Source organism: Ctenopharyngodon idella, chromosome 24 (genome assembly GCF_019924925.1).
Source record: "Ctenopharyngodon idella isolate HZGC_01 chromosome 24, HZGC01, whole genome shotgun sequence".
Classification (NCBI taxonomy): domain Eukaryota; kingdom Metazoa; phylum Chordata; class Actinopteri; order Cypriniformes; family Xenocyprididae; genus Ctenopharyngodon; species Ctenopharyngodon idella.
This window is the reverse complement of record NC_067243.1, coordinates 26,167,512-26,185,281: the sequence shown is the minus strand read 5'-3', so window position 1 is coordinate 26,185,281 and position 17,770 is coordinate 26,167,512. Positions and strand designations below refer to the sequence as shown.

Genomic DNA, 17,770 nt, shown 5'->3' with positions numbered 1-17,770 from the left:
GTTGTATACATTAATTCAGCCCTATATAGTGTTTTTATAACGTTTGTGTGAGGTATACAAATAAGTGATACTTTAGAACCAATAACTGTGATTATAATAACAATAATAAGCTATTTTCTGACTGAATCTGTGGTTATCATGGCGATGTTTTGTTAGGGTAGTATGGCTTTTAGTCATAGCAGGGCACTATTTAAATATTTCATATTTGTTTACATGAGAAAAAGCCCCGCCTATCCTCACATAATCACCGGAAGTCCACAGGGTGATGTCAAAGGCAGCGGAAACAGGTATGAGGCATAGAAACTGCCAGAAACAGCCAGACAAACAGATCTAAACATGACATTTCACAGTTATATTTAAAGCTAACAGATGTCAGACTGATCGTCGAGCCTCATGGGTCCGATTTAAAGACCGTCTAATGAGTTTATTAAACTGTTTGTCTTGTTTAAATCATTACGTAGCTGAAGCAGATTAGCTTTCATGCTAATGTAAAATAATCAACTGTTCTGTAAATATAAACATTTTTTTGCGAATTATAAACATTTGCCATTTTATTCGCCGGAACGGGGTTTAGACAATATATAACGATATATTCTCTTTTAAAAAATAAGTTTAGCGTCTCGTGCATGTTGTGTGTACGTGTCCTATCTGTCTGCAAGAGTTGACACACTAGAGCAGTGACTATTCATATAAACACAGTGTGGACTAAATTTAAACCGTTCTAAATCATTATAATTATTTGTATTTAAGAGGAGTTTAAATTTGATTGTGAAGGACTTGTTGTCATCTGTAAAAGGACATTGGCTTCTTCTGGACTCCTAAGAAGCAGACTGGGATTTGTAGAACAGATTCAGAAGAGAAAAGCTGTTTTCATTGGGACACATAACCCTACAGTCTAAGCTGAGGAGCAGTCAGGATGCCTCTGCTGTTTCTGGAGCGCTTCCCCTGGCCCAGTTTACAGACGTATACAGCCCTGAGCACAGTTCTGCTGGCTGGGACCATATTGAGTGCCTACACCACAGTCAGAGACTCTGAGTACTCGTCTGCACTGACAGAAGACTCCCACAGCGGACCCGATGAGGAAATCAAGTTGGACCAGCTGGAGAGCTTTGGGAACATGGCCACCAGTGTGCTCCTGTATCTCATCACGGACACTCTCTTTGTCTGGGTATGTGAGACTTGGAGTGTTCAAAACCCACATGTGTTGATTGATGATTTTGTTTTTTAAAGAAGCTGTCGTTTTCCCACAGGTGATGGTGAACACAGCCTGCTGCATTCTCATGTTAATAGCTAAAGTGATCCAGTGCATTGTGTTCGGACCGCTGAGAGTCAGTGAGAAACAGGTAGGACTTAATTATTAGCAGAACATGAAACCATAAAACATCCCAACTGTAGTCTTTGCTGCAATGTCTTTGCTACACAACTTAAAGGGTTAGTTCACCCATAAGACCTTGGTTCATCTTCAGAACACAAATTAAGATATTTTTGATGAAATCCGATGGCTTAGCGAGGCCTGCATAGACAGCAGTGGTACTTCCTCTTTCAAGTACTTCCTCTCTCAAGATCCATAAAGGTACTAAAAACATATTTAAATCTGTTCATGTGAGTTCAGTGGTTCTACTTTAATATTATAAAGCGACAAATATTTTTGTGCGCCAAAAAAAAAACAAAGTAACGACTTTATTCAACAATATCTAGTGATGGCCGATTTCAAAACACTTTACGAATCAAATCAGTGGTTTGGAGCGCCAATGTCACATGATTTCAGCAGTTTGGTGGTTTGATACGTGATCCGAATCACTGATTCGACTCAAAAGATTCATAATGCTCTGAAGCAGTGTTTTGAAATCGGCCATCACTAGATATTGTTAAAAAGTCATTATTTTGTTTTTTTGGCGCATTTATAATATTAAGGTAGAACCCACATGAACAGATTTAAATATGTTTTTAGTACCTTTATGGATCTTGAGAGAGGAAATGTCATTGCTGGCTATGCAGGCCTCACTGAGCCATCGGATTTCATCAAAAATATCTTAATTTGTGTTCCGAAGATGAACGAAGGTCTTACGGGTGTGGAACGGCATGAGGGTGAGTAATAAATGACATTATTTTCATTTTTGGGTGTACTAACCCTTTACATTCTTTTGTCAGTTCCATATAGATACATAAAGCAGATTAATTTATTATTTATTATTCTATAAAGTATATTTTATTTTTAAATCATGTGTCCCGCTTTTCCACGTCACTACCGAAACAGTGTATGTTTTAGTCCATTGGCTGAGACTGATTTTAACCACACTTCTACATTTTTGATCAGGAAATATTCCTGTGTCGCCCCCTCTCATAGCCTCTCTTTCATAGTAGATAGGTACAATCATTTTGAGTTAAATGTCTTTAAAAGTCTGAAAATGTAACTTCAAGGAACGTCACTACCAAACACCTTTTTTCTGCAATTAAATGTTTAGTTCACCCAAAAATGAAATTTCTGTCATTAATTACTCACCCTCCTTTCGTTCCAAACCCGTAAGACCTTCGTTCATCTTCGGAACATAAATTAAGATATAAGCAATGAAATTGCCACATTCAAGGTCCATAGAAGTATTAGTAGTAGAAGTAGAAGTAGTAAAGATAGTCCATGTGACTACAGTGGTCCAACCTGAATATTATGAAGCAAAGAGAATACTTTTTGTGTGCAAAAACAAAACAAAAATAACTTTATTCAACAAATTCATCTCTTCCCTGTCATTCTGCTATGCTATTTTCGTTGCAGCTTTCAGGTTCTACGTTCAAACGCTTGCTCAGTATTGGCCGACACCTGGTCACGTGAGCAGCACAAAGCTTGCGTGTGATGCTGGCCAATAATGAGCTGGCATTCAAACATAAACACAGAAACGCAGCACTGCGCCAACTGCGTAACAGACTGACAGGGAAGAGGAAAAATTGTTGAATGAAGTCGTTATTTTTGTTTTGTTTTTGCGCACAAAAAGTATTCTCATCACTTCATAACATTAAGATTGAACCACTGCAGTCACGTCAACTGTTTTAATGATGTTTTTACTACTTTTCTGGACACTGAATGTGGTAATTTCGTTGCTTTTTATGGGAGATAAAAACCTCTTGGATTTTATCAAAAATATCTTAATTTGTGTTCTGAAGATGAACGAAGGTCTTACAGGTGTGGAACAACATGAAGGTGAGTAACCCATTTTTGGGTGAACTAACCCTTTAAGTTCTATTGTTAGTTCAAATATTGTCAGTTTGGTCATATCATGGTTCTGCTTTTTTTTTTCTTTTTCTTTTACATTTATTATTTTTATATATATATAGGCTGTTGTTGTGGATTTTGAAAACTGAAAAGAGGAAGATAATTCAAATCAGTAGCATAATTACTGACAGATGACTATATTTACTGGCAGATGACTATAATCTAATAAGCCAAAAAAAGAAATACATGACTGTTCAAAAATTTGAGGTCAGACAGAAGAAGAAATTAATACTTTTATTCAGCAATGTTACATTTAATTGATCAAAAGTAACAGTACAGACATTTATAATGTTACAAAAAATGTCTGTTTCATATAAATGCTGTTCTTTTGAACTTCCTATTCATCAGAAAATCTGATGAAAACAGTTTCCACGAAAAAATATTAAGCAGCAACTGTTTTCAACAATGATAATAATCATAAATGTTTCTCAAGCAGCAAATAATCATATTAGAATGATTTCTGAAGGATCATGTGACTGAAGACTGGAGTAATGATGCTGAAAATTACATTTGAAAATATATAAAAATAGAAAACAGTCATTTTAAATAATTTGATAATATTACTATTTTTACTGTATTTTTGATCAAATAAATCCAGCCTCGGTGAGAATGAGACCTCAAAAACATTCAAACAAAAATCTTGCTGACCTCAAACTTTTGAACAGTAGTGTGTTTTTTGTAGGTTTCTGTAAATTTTAAAAGTGTGCAAATAATAGCGTGTGTATTGCAGATTTCATTGCAGATTTCAGCGTTGTGTTCCACTGTAACGGATATGATTATCTTCTGATGTCTGTTTTTGTGCTCTTCTCTGTCTGAGCAGCATCTGAAAGATAAGTTCTGGAACTTCATCTTCTACAAGTTCATCTTCATCTTCGGCGTGCTGAATGTGCAGCGGGTGGAGGAGGTGGTGCTGTGGTGTTTGTGGTTCTCCCTGCTCATCTTCCTTCATCTGATGGTGCAGCTCTGCAAAGACCGCTTTGAATATGTGAGCAAAATGTTTTCACCACATCAACAAACACTAATGTTCATAATGACTGGCAGATATTTATAGTGATACTATAAGACTAGTTTATTTAGAAAGCCAGTTTATGCAGTCATTTACTTTACATCATTAGATCACTTCCTCTTTTGAAAAACATTTGCTTTAACCGCCAATATAATTCACTCTGAAATTATAAGATACTTGTTGGAGAATTTGGGTTTGGTTAACACCGTGTCCTAACCAGACGCGACGCGAAGCCGCGACAAGCGATAAAGGTATCTTTTCCATGTTAATCTGAGTTTTTGTCTTAACCAGCCGCGACGGCGAAACGCGAATATTCTATTTTAGAAACTGTTTCTATTTCTCCGCGACGTCGCGGCTGGAACAGCAACACAAAGTATGGCAATGATAATCTCAGGTACTGTTTATGTGCTTTATTTAATGTTAAAAGCGTCTAACGTGAGTTTGAATATTGTTCTGTGTTCCCAGCTTTTTAGCTGTAATGAAAACAACACTGGCTAATTCACCTCAGATCTTGAAAATAAATAAATGGGCACAAGAACGTTCAAACTGTAAACTCAATGCGAAAAAACAAGTGTATTCTATGACAAAGATTGTTTCAGTCACTCCGTAAGTACTTTAAATAATGTTTAAATGGTGTAATATTTATGAATATTACGAAGTACTTGCCCATTTCATGTGTCCGCTGTGCTCTTGCCGAGAGAGCCCGCCCACACTCTTTTCTGATTGGCTGTGGTTTTTGATTGATTTTATCGCTTCTCATTTTCGCATCGTGTCTAGTGTGGACAGTCAAATCGCTGCAATCTTATCGCATAGCGTCTGATTAGGACACGGTGTAAGAAATTTATAAATATATTTTTATTGGATGTAAATATTAATTGGGTTTATTACCTACCTTACCTACCCTACCTTCCTCACTTTCTTTCTTATTTCCCTTCCTTCTTTCCTCCACTCTTATTTACTTGCTTCATTTGTTTCCTTCCTTCTTTCTACATTCTTATTTGTTCCCTACCTTCTTTATTTTCTTCCTTATTTCCCTTCCTTCCTTCCTTCCTTCCTTCTTTGCTCTTATTTACTTCCTTCTTTCTTTTGTTTCCGTCCTTCCTTACTTTCTTCCTTATTTCACTTTTCCTTCCTTCATTCCTTCATGTTCTTATACTCCCTACCTACCTTCCTTACTTTCTTCCTTATTTCCTAATTTATATATATATTTTTACATTTATTTTATTTCCTATAATTTGTCTTTTTTTCCTTCTATCCTTCCTCTGCTTTTATCTACTTCCTTCCTTTTTTCCTACTCTCCTTTCTCTGCTCTTATTTACATCCTTCCTTGCTTTCTTCATTTCCGTCCTTCCTTTCTTTCTTCCTTATTTCACATATTTTTCCCTTCTTTCCTTCCTTCATTCCTTCATGTTTCCTCCTTTTTACATTACTCTCTACCTACCTTACTTTCTTATTTCCCTTTTTTCTTCCTTCCTGCCTTCTTTCCTTCCTTCTCTCCTTCCTCTGCCCTTATTTACTTCCTGCCTTCCTTCTGTCCTTCCTCTGCTCTTATTTACTTCCTGCCTTGCTTCCTTTGTTTCCGTCCTTCCTTACTTTCTTCCTTATTTCCTAATTTCTACAAATATATTTTTACATTTATTTTATTTCCTATAATTTACTTCCTTCCTTGCTTCATTCCTTCATTCCTTACTTTTTACGTAATTATTTACTCCCTTACTTCCTTATTTCCCTTCTTCTCTTCCTTCCTTCCGCTGCTCTTATTTATTTACTTCCTTACTTCCTTCCCTCCCTCCTTTTACATTCCAATTCACTCCCTACCTTCCTTATTTTCTTCCTTATTTCTGTTCTTTTTCTTGTTTCATTCCCTCTCCCCTTCGTCCACTCTTCCTTTCTTCCTTTCCTTTTTCACTTTCCTTCTTATTTATGTCCTTGCTTCCCTACTTCCTTCCCTCCACCCTTATTTCCTTTCTACTGTTTGTACTTGGTTCTCTCCATCCTTTTCTCATTCCTCCACCCTTTTCTCATTCCTCCACCATTCCCTACTTCCATCACTTCTTTCTTTCTGACTAATGTATATATTGTATTATTTCTTTCTGTCAGCTCTCGTTTTCTCCCACTACTCCGATGAGCAGTCATGTGCGAGTCTTGGCTCTGCTGGTGTCTGTGTTGACATGCTGTGGTGGTCTAGCAGTGCTCTGTGCGCTAGTCGGACATCTTCATGGCATGCACACTGTTGCTTTCATGGCAGCTGAGGTAAGAATGCTTTAAAAACCTTTGTAGCCACTGTGAAGAGTAAATTTCCTCTTTGTTGGTTGTCCCCTGATGTAACACATTACAAATACATTCTGAAAGTCGGCATGAAACGGAAGTCGCAATAGTCTTTTTTCCCCCCTATTGTGACACATTCGACTGAAACGACTTTTCAAACAAGAAAAAAATGTAGGGTGAGACTTGATTTTGTCCATTGATTAAGATAAAGATAGTAAAGATTACAAGGACACATGAATTGTAAAAGCAATAATGATGTGCACAGATAAATCATTTATAATAAATACTGCAATATTCCATATAAAAAAACAAAACAAGAATTGTCCATTTTGATATTTCGGTGACTTGAAGTAACCCCAAGCCTTGTCTCCTGTCTTGCAGTGTTTGCTGGTGACGGTACGCACAGGACACGTCATCATACGGTGTGTGCTCTGTTAAGAAAGCCATCAGCTTTTCTCAATGTTAGGTAGCAGAAGCGTGAATCTGAACATTTTGATCTGTAATTTACAGGTACTCCATTCACCTGTGGGACCTGAACCACGAGGGTACCTGGGAAAACAAGAGCTCATACATCTACTACACTGACTTCATCATGGAGTTAGCCATCCTCTGCCTGGACCTGATGCATCACATCCATATGCTGGTGAGACAGACACTATTGAATGGGCAAACAGGGTTACTGACTCATGTGAATACAAGAACGAGCGGTCATCGCTGTGAAACAGTCATGTGACTGGCTCACAGTGATTGATGAATGTGGTCTGATTGGACTCTTATTAGAGTCCTGAGACTGTATAATATAATGTTCTCTGATCAGTCAGAAGCTGCTTGCAATTATGTCCTTGTTTTGACATGTTTTTGTGGCCTGTCAGATGTACGTCATTCGCAGACTTCCCCAAGTAAATTCCAGTGGAGTACATGGTTTATTTCTCTTCTCACGTCTGTGTTTGATCTTCAGATGAGAGATTTGAATAATTTAAAGTACCTTTATGATCATGTATTCTTGTTTTTCACTCCCTCGCAGCTCTTTGGAAACATCTGGTTGTCCATGGCTAGTCTTGTGATCTTTATGCAGCTGCGATATCTCTTCCATGAGGTGCAGAGAAGAATTCGCCGCCACAAAAACTACTTGCGTGTTATTGACAATATGGAATCCAGGTGAGCAGCCTAATGCTTTTCAGAATTGCTAATTAAAAGATACATTACTACAGGTTTGAATCATATTGCACAATGTCTAAGTAAAGATGCTAAAGTAGATAACTTGTGGCATTATGGGCAAAGCTTCAGGCTGGTAACCAGAAGGATGCATGAGCTATCACCATAGTGTCCTCAAAAAGAAATTTTACTTTTAATGAGTTTGCTAAATGACTGCTTGATTACATTAATATTGATTTTTGTAAACGGAATCTCACAAAAACTGGAAAAAAAAGAATGAAATTAGATTTTGCATAAAAATACCCCCCACCCACACACCCTCACACACCCTCACACCAAATTCACAAATAAATTGTAACATGAATCTCATTGTAAATAAATAATAGAGATGCACCGATGTATCAGTCAACAATCGGTATCGGCCGATAAAAGCTATTATTATCACTGTCGGCCATCGTTTTAAAAACAGCCAATGATCAGGGCCCATTATATCCTGTCAATCAAAAGGGTGTGGAAAAAACGTGTCAGACTGCAACTCATACTGTGTGTGAAGAAAATCTCTTTTGTGTTGAATTTGGGTAACATGACAATAACGCATTAACGGTTAACAAATAGCAACGTTAAAGGCTCTATTTCACCTTATGAATCACCCGTAGTTAAAGCCAGGGTTGCCAGGTTTGCCTGTTTTTTTTTTTTTTGTTTTGTTTGTTTTTGCTACATCAAACATTATTTGTTGGTCTTCCCATCCAATAATCACAAAGAGCATTGTGCTTTGTTACTTCTGATAAGAAATAAAGTCTGTTTTCAGATTCTGTCTATTTTATCACGAAATTCAAACAATAAATGCCGTTTTGACAATCTTAAATGTGATGTGACAGATTGCGGAGTGTAAGTCTTTTCTTCCACATTAATACTAGTTATAAACATGCATGAACATCAAAAGGTATGTTGAAAGATACAGTACAACTTACCGGTATGTATCATGTTTCATGTAATCACTTTATTTGTGTTTCAACCACGGAAAGACATCAATAAAACAGTTTGTAAACAATGTCACATAATGTCACATTTACCTCAGGAATGTTTTCCAATCTTCACAGTTCCTTAGCTATAAAAAAAATACTAGAGAGGAGCTTATTTACTGTTAAAAGTGTGGGATCGGTAAGATTTTTTTATTTTTTTGTAAGAAATTAATACACATTAAATTGATCGAAAGTGCGAATAAAGACCTTTTACATTCTTACAAAAAATATTTCAAATAAATTGTTATTTTGAAGTTTCTATTTATCAAAGAATCCTGAGGGATACAAATATATTATTGTTTCCACAAAAATATTAAGCAGCAAAAACAATGTTTTCAACATTGATAAAAAGAAATCAGCATATTGGAATGATTTCTGAAGGATCATCTGACACTGGAGTAATGATGCTCAAAATTCAGCTTTGATCACTGGAATAAATTACATTTTACTATATATTCACATAGAAAACAGTTTTTATTTTGAAATATCACTGTTTTACTGTATTTTTCTATATTTTTACTGTACTCTTCCCTCACACCTTACCCCACCCTTAAACCTACCCATACCACCAAACCTGTCCCTAAACGTACCTGTATCCACCTCAATAACAGCACAAATGTTTTGCAATACAACTTGAACACAGTAAATAGTGTGTATCATATTTGAATGTGTTATTCAATGTGTATTATGAATCAGAAGTGTTGATGAAAACCAGACCTTGTGTGTTGACATGAACACCTCTCCTTGTGTGCAGGTTTGCTGTGGCAACGCCTGAAGAGCTGATGGCTAATAACGATGATTGTGCCATCTGCTGGGATTCAATGACTACAGCACGCAAGCTGCCGTGTGGACATCTTTTCCATAAGTGAGCAATAACCAGATGTTGTCAGCACTTTAGTGTTCTAATAGTTGAAACATTGTTAATATGACTATTTATTGTTTATGTCCAGTTCCTGTCTGCGCTCTTGGCTGGAGCAGGACACTTCCTGTCCCACATGCCGTATGTCACTGAACATCAGCGAAGGTGGGAGAGAGCGAGAGGAGGGACAGAGGGAGCCGCTGGATGATAACATAGCTGCTGTGCCAGGAACAGAGGCCCGAGCACACCTAAACCAGCATAATCACTTCTTCCACTTTGATGGTGAGGCCTTTCTTTACATATTCATGCAGAATACAGACCATTTACTGAAAGTAAGATGTAGAAATGACTCGTTCACCGCCATAAACTTATCATCTATCATATTCCTATCATTAACTTGCGTAATGCCTATTCAGTATTGAGCAAGTTGATCCGCCCTGATAAAAAACAATGAACAAAGGTTAGCCAATCATAGCAGAGGTGATTTACATACTGAAGCCTGTTTAAATGGATAGTTCAAAAAGAAAAAGAAAAAAAACAGACTTCATTCACTGATGAATATGGCCTGTTTTTATTATTATCATTGATGATTTGAAGAGACCTCTGAAACAAACAGGCTTTTGGTAATTAAATCATCATACAATATATATATATATATATATATATATATATATATATATATATATATATATTAATCTCAGCTAGGGTTGCTCAATTAAGGCAAAAATCATAATCACGATTATTTTGGTCAGTATTGAAATGACAATTATTTAACATGATTATTAGTGGGTGATATGATCAAAGTCTTATTTCATGAGTCATTTTGAATATCAGTGAAATTTCACAATTATCCATACTTCAGCAAAAACTAATAATAGGTTAATTCATGTGAGAAAAAGGTCCTCAAAACAGTTATGGAAGACAAGTAAACAGTCAGCAGTACAATAAGAACAAAGAAATGAATTGCAAACAAAACCAACAAATAAATACAACAAAAATACAAAAGTTAAATAAAAAAGGTTTTTCAGGAACCATCCTAACAGTGGTATTCAGATTAAAAATAGCCTACAACAAAAATTGAATTAAGTAATCAAATGTAAAATAACAAGTCTCAAGTATCAAGTCTACTTTATTTATAGAGCCCTTTCCACTACAAAGTAGACCAAAGAACTGTACAGCAACACCACAAACAAAAACAAAAATCAACAATAACAGAAAAACATTTAAAACAATATACATCATCCAAAAGTCAACAGTTAAAAGCCATAGAAAACAAGTATGTTTTCACGTGAGATTTAAAAACATCAACTGAGGGTGCAGATCTGATGTCAGGTGGAAGGGTATTCCACAGTTTTGGGCCAGCAACCGAAAATGCACGATCCCCTTTTGTTTTCAGGCGACTTTTCGGAACTGAGAGCAGCAAGCAATTAAATGATCTTTGAGATCTACCAGAGTTCATATGAATCAGGTCCGTAATATATTCTGGGGCCATCTCATGGACAGCTTTAAAAACGTACAGCAACACCTTGTACTGAATCCGATATTTAACTGGAAGCCAATGCAGCTTTTCCAAAACTGGAGTAATATGCTCCCTTTTCTTTGTGTTAGTAAGGAGCCTCATAAAGATAAGACATTAAAAAAAAAAAAAAAAAAAAAAAGAGTTTCTTTTAAGGCCTAAAGGCAACAGAAATTGTGAAAAAAGAATAGGCCCCAAAATGGAGCCCTGAGGTACTCCACAGTCAATAGGAACTGAAGAGGAAGAAAATTCCCCAACCCTCACTGAAAAGGATCGTCCCTTAAAATAAGAAGAAAACCATTTTAAATCATTTTATAACACTGCTGTATACATTAAATGAAGACTAATCCTTATTAAAACTACGAAAGTTATTCATTCAAGAGGAGTGAGTGATTTTATCTTTGTCTTTTGTTGTTTGATTAACATTAATGACTGCAGCAGACTTATTAGGCTGCTGTCACTTTAAGAGCTGCAGTATACTGTTACACATGAGTTTTCTTTCTCAACTGTTAACATTCATTTAAGACATAACCGTCTGTGTTTATGAGGATACTCGCCAAAACTTCATTTCGTCATTTTTGTGTGTGGTCTATTTGACCATTTAGACGTGTATCCGAACGTGTATCCTTATGTGCGTTCCGCCCCGTCTCAGCAGTGGCACAATAATCGTTTTACATTGATTATCTTGTTTTCATAATTGTTGGAAGTCAAAATTGAAATCGAAAATCAATTACGATTAATCGCACAGCCCTAATCTCCGCTCATTCACCCTCAGGGTCACGCATTGCCAGCTGGCTGCCCAGTTTCTCTGTGGAGGTCATGCACACCACCAACATCCTGGGTATCGCACAGGCCAACAACTCACAGCTCAATGCCATGGTGAGTCCTTCAAGTGGCATGTTTACAGTCTCATCTGTTTTCCACAAGTTTCCATGTTATAAATCTGTTTTTCCTTGGATTTCACAGGCCCATCAGATCCAGGAAATGTTTCCACAAGTCCCCTATCATCTGATCCTGCAGGATTTGCAGCTCACACGTTCTGTAGAGGTCACCACTGATAACATCCTGGAGGGCAGGATACAGGTGCCTTTTCCAACACAGGTGAGGGTAACAGCTCTACCTAACAGTGTATATTAGTGGCTGAAATATGTTGTTTGCATTTTCGTACTGGGTCGCTCCATCAACACTGAAATCTCGCTGGTCCAAAATCTTGCTCCACATTGCTGAAGGTGAAGTGAGTAATTTCAGCGTCACCAAACTGAATTGGAAAAAACAATGACTATATCAAAATTGTTAAAGGACAAAAAAAAAGTCAGTTAACAGAACCACGTGCTCACAGTGGACCTTATTTGGCCTTGAAACCTTTAAGTAAATTGGAAGAAATATGAGCAAAAAATGGACCTCCATGAAAACTCTCCTCCAGATTCACAAACTCTTTGTGAACCTCAGATTTGATACTTAAAGTTATAGTTATTTAAATGTTTGTATGTTACTGAATTTGTGACACATTTTTCAGATTCTGAGTAATTTTCACATTTAGCTTATTGGCCGGTTGATTAATTTTGTTATTATACATTATTATGGTAAATAGTTTTATCAAAATGCAGTGTCATCTGTTTACCTAAAAGGACACAAAACATTGGTGTTTTACACACCATTTATGCATTTTTTTTTTTTTTTTTTTTTGTACTAACTAACATTTAGAAGATATGAACACTTTCATGAATTTGAAAATTCACATCAGAACAGCTTTACGCAAAATTTACACAAATTCATTCTGCTCGTGTTTCATAACTAGGGCTGTTGCGGTGAAGGAATTTCCCTTGCTTTGTTTTTGAGTGGCTCAGTAGTGTGGTATGCGGTATTATCACCCCATGTATATATATATATATATATATATATATATATATATATATATATATATATATATATATAATATAAAATCTGTGTGTTCTACTATGTAACGAGGTCATATCCAGTAACCAATGAAACCGAAGCTAAATATAGCGTCGAAACAGGACCTGAAGTAAACAGAAGAGAATGTCAAAATAAGGGTCCACATAACAGAACATAAACCTGCCAATAAGATCATGGGGCTATTGTTACATGTATAACAGTTAGTTCTGATCCTGGAATCTGACTGGACGAGACTTTTTGCTGATATTTCACCAGTATAAGCAGAACTACTCATCTCTGTGCATTCTAGACGGGCTGCCAAACAGTGCAGTTACATTGTTACACCACAAGGTGGCAGCAAGAGACTGTCTTTGAGTGGGTCTTTAAACCGTTCATTCAACTGTTCAAAAATGCTGATTCATTCAAAGAGAGATGTAATGAAACAAGCTTTTGAAATCATTTTAATTTTAAGTGCCACATTAGAAGGCTCAGCTAACCGGCAATGTGTTGATGCTAAGACAGATTTCGCTTTCCTTGGACATGACAACCTTTTTTCACGAATATATATGTCTCGGCCAGAATAACAGACGCAGGTAATCGCACGCTCTCAGTCGATCTCTCTCACATTCACTGTCTGTTTAGGCTTGTTAAGTGCAAATCTACGGAACCTCTGTATAAATCACCATGGTGCGCATTATGTTATCATTACTAACTTATTTAATATTCAGTACACATGCACGAAGTGTAAAACGAGAAGGGCATAACCTTACGAAAAAAGAAAACACGCAAATATTGCAGTTGCTGCGGTTCTTGTATTCCTCTGCGGTTGACTCTTCAATAGCGCGGTATTACGATATTGCAGTTATCGTGACAGCCCTATTCATAACTCAGACCCAATGTGTTGGAGCTGGTCCATTCCCCTTTCATTTTCCTGTCGTTCTATCCTGGCCTGTGTAGTAAAAGTGGCAGTAAAACATTTTATATATAGAAACAAACAAACAACAAAACACTACTATTTTAAAAGCATGTTTCTCTCTTACCCTCTAGTCTGTGGAGCGTACACCCATACAGGGAAACACTGCTGCTGAAGAGTCAGCGGGTGCCAGCAGCAGTTCAGAGGTCACTGCACCAGAAGACTTTGAGGTTCGGGGGAGCCGCTTTTCCAAGTCTGCAGATGAAAGACAGAGGATGCTCATGCAGAGGAAGGAGGAACTACTGCAACGAGCTCGCAGGTGAGCCTCCCTGTTTCTTCTCCACACATCTGAGCTGAACTGCTTATACTGCTTTGCTCTAATTTGCATGAAACCGTTAAGCCGCCTTTTCACTTTCTCTGACATTCGCGTACAATTTTTGCATTTCGCCCCCCTAATGACAGTCGCACAAAACTATCAAATTGATCATGAAGCAGCTGTTACCTTCTGCATATTCAGCATGATAAAATGAATGAAGGTATGAACATATCCACACAAAACAAATGGCCAATGTATGCAATATAATATGTAATAATTTTAAAATTACTGTTTCGGACATAATTATTCATAACTACGGAGCCCCTAAAGGAACCTTTGCAAAAATAAAAAAAATATACAGACTTTCGCGTGCGCACAAGAAACTTTTTGCGTCCTCACGAGAAACTATTGCATGATTACGAGAAACTTTTCATGAGGGAAAACGAGCAACAGCCTAAAATATACAAAAGTTTGTATATTTTTATTTTTTTATTTTTGCAAAGCTCCCTTCGTACATAACCACCCATTTTGCAGAAATATTTTTTTAGGATGATGTTTTAGTGGGAAAATATTGGTAATTCTCACCTGATTAGAATACATCATATCTGGTCGGGGTGATCACATACAGTCTAACCACAAAAAAAAAAAAGTTATTTATATTAACGCGACTGATGCTCAGTTTTGATCTGAAAATTCTGCATAACTAGATGGTCAGAACTCCATACAGCTCCCATACCACTCTCCATTGGAAATTAATGACTTCTGGTCTGCTGTTTGTCAGAGATAGTGAAAACTTGGCTTTACAGTATGCAAACATACAAAAATAATAAATGGAAATGCCCCAAGGGTTTGTCTTGGGTCCAATTAAGTTTTATTATAACATCACATTCTCTCTTTGTTAGACGTTATCTTCACAAAAAACCAGATGAAGGAGATTTGTTTTCTTCTGCTGCTGCTGATAATGATGATGCCATGCCCGCCATGGAGGACGAAGACTCAGATTCAGTGACCCTGCGGCGCAGAAGGCTGGCAGCCGCAGCTGAGAGGCGCATGCAGAGGCAGGAGCCTTCCCCATTTTGAGCCGAGCAAATAAAAGCATGATGCGTCCGTGAGACCGCCATGCCATCGTAGAATTTTGGGCTGATCAATGCACACTAGATGCAACTATGTATGTACCCATCAAACATTTCTATCAGTTGTCCATTTAAAAATAATATATGGTGCCATTGTCGCACCAGTGAATTACAGTAAAATTTTGGCAAGCGTAAAGTAAAAGGTACATGCATCTTTTATTCATGTGTCTGCCATAGACAAAATCATTTGAAATATGTTCATACCTAAAAAAAAAAAAAAAAAAAAAAAAAAGCGTGGCTTATACAGCTGCTCATAAAATAAGAGAAGTTTGAATTTCTTTCTACATTTGGAATGCTGCATTTCTTAAACATCTTTGTACGGATCTGATGATTTTAACAAAAATTATGTTGCATACTAACAGGTCGACTCAGTCTAGCATGCTAGGGTTGTGAATTTCGAGTTTCTTTCTTTGGCCAGCTATGATCCACACAATTTTGCTGCTGGTTAGCGCTTGAATCTGCCTTTAAGTCGATTTGGGACAATCTAGTTTAAGCTGTCTCCTATGCTTACAAAACCATCCTGGCATTTAGAGTCTCCGAAGACAATTAAAAAGGAAAATGGCATAGATCCTAGTGTCTGTTCTTGCATTGTTGTGACAACGAATTGATCTGTGCGTCATAAGAGGCGTTCGTTTAGTCACATGATCTTGTTTCTCTTCCCATAGTGTTGTCATTCAAAACAGACATGCTTTATATTTAATTTATTTCACATTCTGAACTTGTTCTAGTGGTTATATTGTGAGGAAATGTTTCCTTTCCTACTGTTTTGTGCTACAGTGAAGGAGAATCTGGTATGGCCTTCAGTCAGGGTAGATGCCGTATTTAATTGAGGGAAAGACTGTTCAACATGTTGTCCTGTTTTCATTTTCATAAAACTGTTTTCTTTCGATTTAAGATTAAATGGAGCGTCTACCCTGACTAAGGTCCATTTGATTGGGTTATTCAAACAAGACGTACACAATTATGGTCAATAGGTCAGTTTTGTAGCTTTTTGTTGTCAGCGTTTTATTTGAATGGTTTTAAAGACCTTTATATTCAGCGTGCTAATGCCTATTAATGCTTGTCTTTTACGGGCCCATGGCATTCATAATGAAATTTCACATGATAATTTGGCATGGATAATGCAAAGCAATTCAGAATCTTGCATGTTGAGTTTGAAGTGAACAAGCTTTTCATGTAATAGCACGTGACTTTTAATAAACATTTGCCTTCTGTTAAAATTACCATCATCTCAAATAACACGACCATACGTTTTATTTCATATATAAATCCCATTTGTCAACTTCAAAAAAGAAGTATGTCTTCAGAGTTGTTTCTGATGTTTTACACTGTGAATCTACTGTCAGATATTTTTAGCGTCACATGGACGTTTGTATCTTTCATGTGAAAGTCTTTTTCTATGCATGAAATCACTGACCGTTTGTGTTTTATTTCCCGATCGACTTTCCCAAAGACTCTCCTGCTGTTTTACTCTACTGAAGCTGGTTTTGTGATCGTAATGACCGCAGGTCCATATAGAATATGTGTTTTGGTTGCACAGATGCACCTTTCAACAGTATTTCTTAAACTTAAAAATGTATTAATATCCACTGGATTGATTCAGATAATAATGCATAATTTGGTTGAAGTTTGTGATGTTCTTGGGAACCAGAGGGAAGCATTGGATTGCTTTATGTACACAATTCATTCATTTGTGCCTCAAATCTACAGTGGATTAATAATAGTCTGATTTGTGTAAATACTTTTGTAATAAAGACTGTAAAATACATGTGAAATGACCCTGTACAAAATAAAAGTCACAGCTGCTTTAGAAGCTTTTACCCACATTTCCTAGTTTCCCGGTGTGTTTTCTGTTGAGTATGAATAAAACTTTATAAAAACATAAATGTATCTTTATTTGTGGAAAAACTCATTTCAAGCATCTGAGCATTAACTTTTAGATTGTGGAAGTGTGTCCACACTTTTGTAGTGTATTTAAATAGATTTTATATCATATTTATTTTATTTAGTAATATCAAATGTGTGTAAGCGCCGCGTGTTGTTTGGCACTAGAGGGCGCCACAGTTCCACCTGCGATCAAAATCTGACTGAATATTAACCAAATGTTTGCAGGACACTTCAGATGGGCACCAAGACAGTAGAATATAATTTAGATTATATATATATATATATCTTGTTGACATACTAATGTTTTTACTTCATTTGATAATCTGGAAGTAAATTCGGATTTAATGCCATAGCACACCTAATTGCAATGATCAATTCATTTGATTGAGTTGAGCTGTATTCGTGTAGGTATCGACTAACCTCAGTCTCTAATGAAGAGTTCATTGATTAACGCTTTAGCAGCCATCAGCTCTGCTCATAAAGAAAGCCTTTAGTTTGAGGTCTGTTACTGACGTCGGTTAAACCATAAGAGAG

General features: G+C 36.7%; 1 protein-coding gene across 2 annotated transcripts; it reads left to right on the top strand.

Annotated features, from left to right (window-relative positions):
* The first annotated feature begins 203 nt into the window (after positions 1-203).
* Positions 204-17,175, top strand: amfra (autocrine motility factor receptor a). Of its 2 annotated transcripts, XM_051885301.1 has the most exons (14): positions 204-287; positions 797-1,168; positions 1,251-1,343; positions 4,086-4,250; positions 6,372-6,524; positions 6,921-6,961; positions 7,050-7,182; positions 7,564-7,697; positions 9,471-9,581; positions 9,667-9,857; positions 11,867-11,970; positions 12,058-12,192; positions 14,035-14,219; positions 15,119-17,175. In XM_051885301.1, the coding sequence occupies exons 2-14, from the start codon at positions 917-919 to the stop codon at positions 15,294-15,296; spliced, it is 1,875 nt and encodes a 624-aa protein (XP_051741261.1). In that variant the 5' UTR covers positions 204-287; positions 797-916; the 3' UTR covers positions 15,297-17,175. The 2 variants fall into 2 exon arrangements, with proteins under 2 accessions (XP_051741261.1, XP_051741260.1); XM_051885300.1 differs by having other exon boundaries at positions 259-1,168.
* Positions 17,176-17,770: the final 595 nt, after the last annotated feature.